Here is a 10,087-nt window from a genome sequence, read left to right as displayed (position 1 = left end):
TGTGCCGCCTGCTTCCAGCAAAACAGGGGCTCCAAGAAAAGGGCTCACGCGAAGGCCCTCCTCTAGTTCAGTCTACAAAGCAGACAGTGCTTTTGCGGCAGTCTCTACCCACCCCGCGCCACCAGCAGCTTCCTAGGCCCCTCTCACCCATGCCCCACCCCCGCGACGGGCGCCAGGAGACACACGAGAAGCCCCTGACACCCGCCCAAGACACGACACAGCCCCAAGGGCCCCCAACACCCGCCTTGAAGAGGCCGCTGCCCCCGCGCCTGCGCGGCACCGCCCACTCGCGAAGCTATTTCCGGTCCTCGCCAGGTGTTTCCGGGTTGCGCGCCGGGCTCCGTTGGAGGCGGAGGGCCGGGTGGCGGTCCCCGTCGTCCTCCCTCCCGGTGCCGCTGGTGCGGCTGCGGTGGGCTCTCCTGGGGGTGAGCGGGGCTGGGCAGGGTCGCGCTCGTTGGCGGGGTGAGGCTGGGCCCTGCTGCCGGCCGTGGGGGGTGCAGCGGTGCCCGACAGGCCCCCGGGCGGTGGGAGAGGGGGAGGCCGCGGGGCCCGGGGCCGGCCGGGGCGGGGCGGTCCGGCAGTAGGTCTCTTCCCTTAACAGTGTAGATTCACCAGTTCCGCCGAAAAAGTATCAGCCGACAATCCGCGGTGGTTCTGGTGCCGTTCGCGGGTCGCTCCTCTTGGAGAGCATCACCGTGTTCTCAGGGTAAAATCGTTAAAGCTTTATCAGGCCGCCCTGCGGCCACGGGATCTCTTTCTGGTGGCCTGTTTTTCTGTCCTCCTTAAGGAAATGTGAGTGTTAACTTTTTCGGTACCTGTGGAATAGCGTTTCCTCTGTAAAGGTGAGTTTGACTTGTCATGGTTTTACTGTCCCGGGAGAGGAAGCAGCACAGTCAGCGCAACACAAGGTGGTGTTCGCTTCCTTCCTTGTTTAGTGGGACGAATAGAAGTTACCCTGTTAAGCACTACTGTAATTTAATTCATATTTCTTCTAAAACTGGCCTCTCATTTTGGGTCAGCTAAGAGTAGTGTGTGCTACTGATTGTTTGGCACTTATTTGGCCTTAAGCTTCTGACAGCTGTGCTGTTTTCTGGCTAATGTCAGGCATGCTCAGACTGGGGAAAAGTAGAGTAGTACATCGCTAACTGGCCAAAGAGCCTCAGTCTTTCTGATAACTACCTGACTCTGTTAAGCAGAAACTCATGGAAAAAATGAGTTTTACTTAAATGCGAGAGATGCTCACATACTTTTAACAGCCAAGCTTGTTTTCTAGATATTCATCTTAATAGTTGATATAGCTGTACTCAGAATCAGAGCCTATAAAGAATGACTGGCTGACTTCTGTTTAAAGTTAGGATGAAAAGAAAAAATGTGACCTCATAGCTATTTTTTCCTGTGAATTGTAAGGATTTCAAATATCTCTAATGCTTTAACTTTTTTTTTGCAGATTAATAAACTTACGGAAGCATTGTTGTGGGGCTAGAATGGGAGTGAAGGGAGTTTTAATTGTTTATTTCCAATTATGTATTTTGAATATAGAAGCATGGGGTTATTCTGGACCCTGTTTTTGAAATTTTAGGCATTCAGCTGGTCATAAGAAACAGGAGTTAATCTCAATGTTTGTTTACTTAGTTGTTTGCTTTTATTTCAGTCAGAGTATTTCCTCTTTTCTAACAGTAACAACTAATTAAAAGATTGAAGTTCAAAATGGCTTGTTCTTGTTTTCTTTTAGCTTTTTCCTACAAGTTACTTCAAATTAGTCTATGAATTTTAAAAAATATTTGACTGTAATCTATCACTTGGATTCTCTAGCTTTTCTTTTGATTGTCCAACAGTCCAGCTTGAACTAGGACTGCAAGAGTGCAATATGCTTATGCAATTAAAATATTCTTTATTTAGCACTATGAGTATAAAAGTTCATTTTCTATCTCTTCTGGTAATCTAAGAGTTTTACAACTATTCATATGGTGCTTATTTTTAACACTTTGACATTTTCTCCAGGTTAAACTTTATTTTATCATACAAGTTCCTCACTGCCATAATGAGGCTAGTAATTCTTGAAGATTATGATCAGGCTAGCGAATGGGCAGCAAAATACATCTGTAATCGTATTATCCAATTCAAGCCAAGTCAAGGAAGATATTTCACGCTTGGTCTACCAACAGGCAAGTTTTATTCAAAGCTTATGTAAATGACTAAACCTAGAACTAGTTTCTGTCATTGCTAACAGACAGAGTATTTAAAAGAACACAAATATATTTTTGGTAATACTCCCAACATTTTTCTTTTTAAATATGGATTTGATTTGTGTAGAAAGTTGTGATAAAGTTTGAGAAGCTGAGAAATACGAAATGAGAAATAACATTTCTTTTATGTTGAAAAGCAATAATTTGACTATGAAGACATTTGAATACACTGAAAATGTTGTACGGATACATAGAACAGTACAAAAACTTTATTTAACAGGGAGTACACCTTTGGGATGCTACAAAAAGCTGATAGAATATCACAAGAATGGAGATCTCTCTTTCAAATATGTAAAGACTTTCAACATGGATGAATATGTAGGTAAGATGTGCTAATTTTTTGAGAACACACTATATTGATGATTTTTTTCCATTGTTAAAACTGTTAAATACTTTGCCAAAGCACAGGGTCAGTCTAGTGTGTTTGTACTTCTACGTTAGACTTCTGACCATGAGGTCATCTTAAGCATTTTTCTCCATTCCTTTGTCCACAAAAATGCAAATAATAAACAGGTAGATCCTGTGCTAAATTTAGTGCTTCACAATACTTCTGTAAAAAGTGTGTTGTCATGTAATACTGTGACTACATTATTTTTTAAGACTTTACACTCTTTGTGATGTATGTGAAAGGAGTGTAAACAAATTACCTTGTGCATACCAACAGGAAATCTTTCTTATCAATATAATTTCAAATATTGCTTTATATGACTGACTTAGGTTTGACTTGCATGCCCTACGTTGGTTACACATAGACTAGAATTAAGGCTGTTTGGTTAAATCTTGAAATACGTTAATTTCACTCTAAATTATTTCAGGGCTCCCCAGAAATCATCCAGAGAGCTATCATTCCTACATGTGGAATAACTTCTTTAAACATATTGACATAGATCCAAATAATGCTCATATCCTTGATGGGAATGCTCCAGACTTACAGGCGGAATGTGATGCATTTGAAAAGAAAATTGAAGAAGCGGGGGGGATTGATCTGTTTGTTGGAGGTATGAGGAAATGCTCTGTGGTTAGTTGTGATTCAAACAAATATACTGACTCTCTAATCACTGTTTTCATAACTTAGCTAAACCCATTTTTTTCAGTTATGGTGTAAGAAAGTTCTGTGACTAACAAAGAATCAGTATGAATGCCAAAACAGAATGGTTGGTGTCCAAGTTTCTAATAACTTAATTTCAAGCAAGTTTTAAATGTTTTTTTTATTGAAAATGGGGAGCCAAAAGGAAAGAATGAGTCCTAAAACTTCTTTATTAATTTACAATGTTTGAGGCTATTTGTTGACTCGCAGGTCTGGAATGATTTACTTTTTTTAACTTTGAAAAGGCATTGGTCCAGATGGCCACATTGCATTCAATGAACCCGGATCAAGTTTGTCTTCAAGAACAAGATTAAAGACTTTAGCAATGGACACCATTTTGGCAAATGCTAAATACTTTGATGGAGACTTATCTAAAGTACCAACTATGGCGCTAACGGTTGGTGTGGGTACAGTGATGGATGCTAGAGAAGTAAGAACTCATTTAGTTCTAGTTGCATGTGTCTGTTTTCAAGACTAGTTGGTATTGATACTGGCATTGAAAGTAAAGAGACCTTTGTTTTGCAGGTGATGATTCTTATAACAGGTGCACATAAGGCTTTTGCATTGTACAAAGCAATTGAAGAAGGAGTCAATCATATGTGGACAGTTTCTGCTTTCCAGCAACACCCTCGTACTATCTTTGTGTGTGATGAAGATGCTACTTTAGAACTAAGAGTTAAAACTGTGAAGTACTTTAAAGGTGAGCACTGAATCAGAGGTTACATGTATTTAAAAAAAAAAAAAAACACAACAAAACAAATTTTAAATTATATTGATTTAAGTCTGGGCCTTCCAACACTTTACAGTAGCTAATGTATAATATTATATATTCAAAATACTAAATGTTAACTTATTTCTTGTGAATGGAAAAGTGCTAGGAGGCAGAATGTGCGTTCCTTACATTCCTGACAAATCTACTTTGGAAAAATATTTCCTTTGCTTCCAATTTGAAATGGTAGTTTAGTAATCTTCAGCTGTATGTAAAACAGCAGCAGTCTGGTGTTCCAGAATACTGGTCTTAAATATACTGGAAAGTTTCACTTAAAACTTGATACACTTATTAATCCTGATGTATTTTCATGCTGCTTTTGCTATGTGCAGTAATGTGCTGTCTAGTAAACTTGAAATGTGTGATACAGACTTTGAAGCTACCTGAGGACATATTTCATCCAGTGCAATTAGCATAACAATCTATACTGACATAGAATACATTTCAGCATTTTACTGTGCTTTTCATATTTGTAGTAGGTATATTGAGCCAAACTTAAAGTAAGTTGAGATTTTTGATAGTCATTCGAGACTTCCTAGATGTGAATTCTGTTTCACTGAGACTGTAGAAACTGAGAAGAGTCATTTTCTCCTAACTATATTAGCACAGCAAGTGCAATTGTGTAAATCAGTCATCTTTCTCACTAGCACGGATACTTGTAGTAGTTGAGGCATCTGAGATCAAGATTGTGATTTATGAAATTATTTTTGCGAGCATTATATCACTAGTGTCCATATATGTATTGGATTGCAATTCTGACATTAATGTGATTTTTATCCTGATATCACTTGTGCCCAACTGGTTAATTTTGGATTTTTTCAGTATGCTGTTCTCTGCTATGTATTGAGGGGGTGGGGTGTGTTAGTCTTTACCTGTATCACACTGCTAGATAGTACTTGTTGTTTTCAAAGGTAAACTTCTTTAACTGCTTGGGTAAATTTTAAACATTATCCTGTATTTCATATAAACAAAAGCTTGCTTGAGAAAGATACAAACCTAATGCAGAATTACTAGGTATGAATGACACTGAACATTGCTTTAAAAATATCAAGGGCTACAGTATATGAATGTGTGCTATTGTGTCACACTGTATTTAATTACCCTGTAATACAGAGCAATAGATTTCTCAAAAAGATTGTTTATTTTAAGCTTGCTTCATTTTACCAATTCTCAAATCAGTGAGATTTCCCCCCTTTAAGATAGAGGAGAAATCAATGTGGGTCAAATTTGGAATTATTTCTGAATCTTGATCTTCAGGTCAGACTTCTTAGGAAGCTAGGTAGTTCTTAATACTGCTAATTATGGTAGCTATTTACTGTGATTTTTCACCATTAAAAAAAATCCTGAGGTACTATGTGAAACTTCAAATTTTTTTGATTATCAAGTACGACACAGGCTGGTAACTAGAACAACTCTTATTCCCCTTCACTTTTTTCTAACTTCCTGAAAACTTATTAGAGGCTAAAATTATCAAGTGTACTTAAATGTTCTTATTGGAAAAGGGAAAGGTAACTTTCTTGCAGAATGAAGCAGAAGATGAATTTTTAATTTACTAACTAGTCTGCAGATAAGTCAATTTGGGATAGTTTTTTCCATACATGTGCATGCTCTTCTTAAAACTGTATGCAGAAGTCTGTTTATTCAAAGCACACTTGAATATACAGTGAGACTTTCCTTTGAAATAATTATTTTGGCATCTATCAAGTAAGGACTCTGGTGCATACCTTTAAAAAAGATTTAAATATCCTTCATTAAATATGGCAGAGGCAGTACTTTGTAAGCATTTTTCATGTGTCTAGGAAGTGGGTAGTTATCTCCTCTTCATTTCCCTTTTTTAGAGGAGAAAAACACTGTTAGGAAGTGAAGTGCTTTGAAGTTCAAAACATGGTTCTAGTTTGAGTAGTGTGTGCAGCTGTTACTCTTTCAGTACAAATGGCTTTTGTAGCAAATGTATACTTAATATTTTCTCACTATTAAACTCCTGAAAAAATATTAGACTTGATCTTTCCCATGTACATCAACACAATAGTTATCCTTCATGAAATCTAAAACCGTTTCCTTTTGTTATGTTGCCTTCTAAGGTTTGGTGCTTTTGCACAAACATCTGAAGCCAAGTTGTTAACCTCTAGAGACAAAATGAGCTAGGTTCTTGAGTCAATTATAGGTGTGTTGGCTGTTTAGTGTGGCTGAATGTGTCACTAAGTGGAGAAGGAAATAGTAACATCTGCATTTATATTAAATCACACACTGCTTAGAAATAGATGCTGCATAAAATGCCTTTTGTTGTGGTCACCTACAGTAATGACCTCAGATTGTATAGTTATTCAAGCTTCATATTGCTGCAGTGACACAAAGTTTGCCACCAGTGCATCATGTAGTAAAGGTATTTGAATATTCTTTGCCATAGATAATCACTAAAATGTATGCTACTGTCAGACTTCTTTCATGGTTTTTAAGACAATTTCTCTACTTTTAATGTTGTGTATTACTTAAATCTGTAATTTTAGAAGTTAATCTTTAGTTTGGTGCTAAAATAGACTTCTACTTTGCAGTTTGTGAACACTGATCAGTTACTGTTACTAGTCCTTAAGGTGAAATGAGGTTAAAGACACACCAGTTACCGAATGTCATACCTACCTAGATGTAGGTAACACTTTTACTAAGTTGTAGCAAAGTAAAGAAACACCTTTTTTTTTTTTTTTTTTTTTTTTTTTTTAATTTTTATTGCTCTTCTCTTCGGCACTTTCCACAATTAAAGTACTTGAATAGGAAAAAAAATACTCCCCTAATCACAGCTATGGATGACTTGTATATGACAAAAAAAAGCCTAGCTAGAATAGAAGACAGTTGAACTACTGAAGTTCTTAATCTGCATGAACAGTCTGGATACTTCTAGTTTGGTTTTGGCTGTCTATAGGACTACAAGTACACTATTAATTACAAAGACAGTAATACCACAATGCTAGAACATTGCAACTCAAGCTGTAAAAGTATCAGTATATGTACATCTGATTTTTTATGACATTGTGCTATGAGGGAATTTTATGTTGCTGTTACGGTTTTTAATACAAAGGAGAGATGGGTGGATCTCATGTATTCAATTCATTTGGAAATATTCCAGATCTACTTTTCTGATGGGTCTGTTATTAGAGAACTGTCTCATCCCTGCTCACTTTATACTGAAGGTGTCATTAGTATGCAAGTGATACAGGAATATATATGATGTCTTTAACTTCTGATTTTAAACTACTTTAAATAGCTAGTGCTATTCTCTTCAGTGAACAATTTAAAATGTATACTTTGAAGCAAACTCCAAATAAAAATGTGGATAGAAGGACATGTTGAAAAAGTATAACTAATGTAAAGCTGGCATTGTTGCTTTCCCCTCAAGGTTTAATGCATGTGCACAATAAGCTTGTGGACCCACTGTACAGTATGAAAGAAAACTGAAAGAAGAATTGAAGAGGAACTCCATGTGGGTCAACAGCAACAGTTTTAGGTAGCAGATGAGTTCACTGCTATGCAATATGCTGAAAACTGTTTAAAATGGGCAATCCTAGGTACTGTATTTTTTAAAAGGTCCAATATCTGTACATTCACATTCCATCTCTTTGCTGTGTTGTGCATTTTGCTTTAACATTTGGAGCTCTGTTGTTGGCTGGTACATAACTAAACGGAACAGAACAAACCTGTGGGAGACTGCATGTTATGTAGGGGGGGGGGGGGGAAGCAGAGCACTTATTCTAGCACAGCAATGTAATGCATCTGCCTTGTGTTAGAGAATATGATATTTTATTTCCAGGAATTGGTAATTTTGGGCTTGATTAGTGTAACTACATTTTGCATTTGTGTCTCTAGGCAGAATGGTTTTGGCCTTTGTCAATACTATGGACTCGTAATAGTTGTACAATTTCTACTATGAAATGTTCTGTTTACATACATCTAATGTACACTGAGCTTTTGCACTTGGTTGCCTTAAATTTATCTTAAACAGTTTTGGGGCATCTCAAGTCCTGCTGTACAATTCAGGCAAATAAAAATACAAAAACAGTGCCTAAAAATGCACCAAATTCTTAAAAGTTATAACTTCACAGAAAAATATTAAACTTCTGCCATAGCACTTTTTCCTCTCATGTTTTTCAAATTACTTTAGGATTTTTATATTTTTGGTAATTGAGCTTTATATGTAAGGAAAAATCTAAATGTTCCTTTCTGGTGGTACCTGTTTAATTGTACCATTGATGTTACCATTAAATGCCTGAAAAGAGGTTAATTTACAGGAATATAATGTCTGCAAGTTTAAATGATCATGTATTAAAGTCAACTGTTAATCACTTTGCAGTAGTTACCTCTCATTGTATCATTATAACCATTGAGCTGTTACAGGGAATGTTATTTCCTACTTTGAATATAAGTAAAACTTAAATATAAATCTATCATTTCAAAATTGTTTTGTTTCTGATATAAATTCTGACATGAATAAATACTTCAGGGTTTTAGGGAGAGGTTAGTTGGAAGAAGGCACAAAATTCCTAAGGAAGAAGTTGAGTTTATTTTTTTGGGGGGGTGGGGGGGGTGGGCAGGGAGCAGGGGAAGCATGCCCTTGTATAAAATACTCACTGGGAGAAAGTGCAACAAAGCATAACTTCAACAATTTAACTTTTCACTTAGATAATACAGAGGTAGCCTTTATTACAAACCACATTACCTCCCCAGGGATGTGGTAGAGTCCCCACTGCTGGAGGTTTTTCAAGATGTGATTAGATAGGGTGCTAGATAATCTCATCTAGGCTCACCTTTCCCATAAAGGGTTGGACCAGATGGTCTTTCAAGGTCCCTTCAACCCTGGACTGTTCTATGATTCTGTGAAATTACAAAAGGAGGGAAGAGTTGGTCTAGAGCAGTGTAGGAAGCCAGGCCTAGTGTTTCAGTTCTTAACAGTAGATTGAACAAGCACAGATTTAAAACAGGCCTTCAGCTTTAAGACTCAACTTTTGCACTTGCGTTTTTGAAGCATAATGCAGTGTTGGGGGGAAAAGTTTAAAAGACTGTGTTTCAGGAGAATGCTGTTTCATGTAGCATATGACCCACAAAATGCATTGTTAGGCTTGCTATTCTTAGTCTTTACAGCTAAGAAAGACTTTATAAAGTAAACACTTGTATTACAGAAAGTGTGAGACTAAAAATAATCTTGAATTTAGGTTACTATTAAAGGAATTCAGGCACATTTATCTTAATGATCATGATCCAGCCTCTGGCAAAACTGGGAATTCTGTTGAGGAAACAATAGAATTTAGGTTCAAGCATGAGTGGAAATGCATAGTGCTTATATCCTTCTACTTCTAAAAGCTTTTTCTTCCTTGCAACTCCTCATTTTTATTCTTTATTACAGAGCATGTTTCAGTCATCTGCCTCTCTTGGCAACCTTACCAACTAAAGCCCCTTTTTTGTGTTCTGTCAAGACATGGGAGACCACAGAATTAGTATCTCTTCTCCCTTCATAACTACTAGAACTTCTGTGAAACACAGGCCATTTCATAGTCTTCAGTTGTTCTCCAGTTTGTTTCTGTTGTTAAACTTTTTTCTAACTTTTAAGGGGAGGGGGCCAGGACTCTTCCTTTAGTTCCTTTGCTCTTAGAGCAATACATGCTATCTGTGCTTTCTTAAAATCTATCTTAAAGATAAAAAAGCTTTTTTAGGGGAGGAATAATAATAGTGATAGAGATACTTGAATTGGTCTTTTTGGTGGAGCAGTTATATCTTGTGTTTTAATATATTAAAACTTACTATTTCTTTTAGTAGGAGATTAGCAGAGCTAGGCTGTATTAATGGTAAACTGACACACTTTAACAAGTTTAAAATAAATAGTGTGGTACATTAAAAAAAGTCATGATTAGTTTTTCCTGATGCAATGTCCCAGTATCATCATGATTTCCTGACAACAGCAACTTTAGAAAGTAAAACAGGAAGTAGCTTGAAATTTTT

The 10,087-nt window shown here is 37.1% G+C and overlaps 1 protein-coding gene across 1 annotated transcript; it reads left to right on the top strand.

The window, feature by feature from the left end:
- The first annotated feature begins 1,964 nt into the window (after positions 1–1,964).
- On the top strand, positions 1,965–8,538 carry GNPDA2 (glucosamine-6-phosphate deaminase 2). The gene is made up of 6 exons (XM_030019580.2): positions 1,965–2,165; positions 2,467–2,568; positions 3,062–3,244; positions 3,579–3,763; positions 3,859–4,033; positions 7,494–8,538. The coding sequence occupies exons 1-6, from the start codon at positions 2,042–2,044 to the stop codon at positions 7,550–7,552; spliced, it is 828 nt and encodes a 275-aa protein (XP_029875440.1). The 5' UTR covers positions 1,965–2,041; the 3' UTR covers positions 7,553–8,538.
- The last annotated feature ends 1,549 nt before the right edge of the window (positions 8,539–10,087 follow it).

The sequence above is a fragment of the Aquila chrysaetos genome, chromosome 1 (assembly GCF_900496995.4).
Source record: "Aquila chrysaetos chrysaetos chromosome 1, bAquChr1.4, whole genome shotgun sequence".
Taxonomy (NCBI): domain Eukaryota; kingdom Metazoa; phylum Chordata; class Aves; order Accipitriformes; family Accipitridae; genus Aquila; species Aquila chrysaetos.
This window is presented reverse-complemented; position numbering and strand designations above follow the sequence as displayed.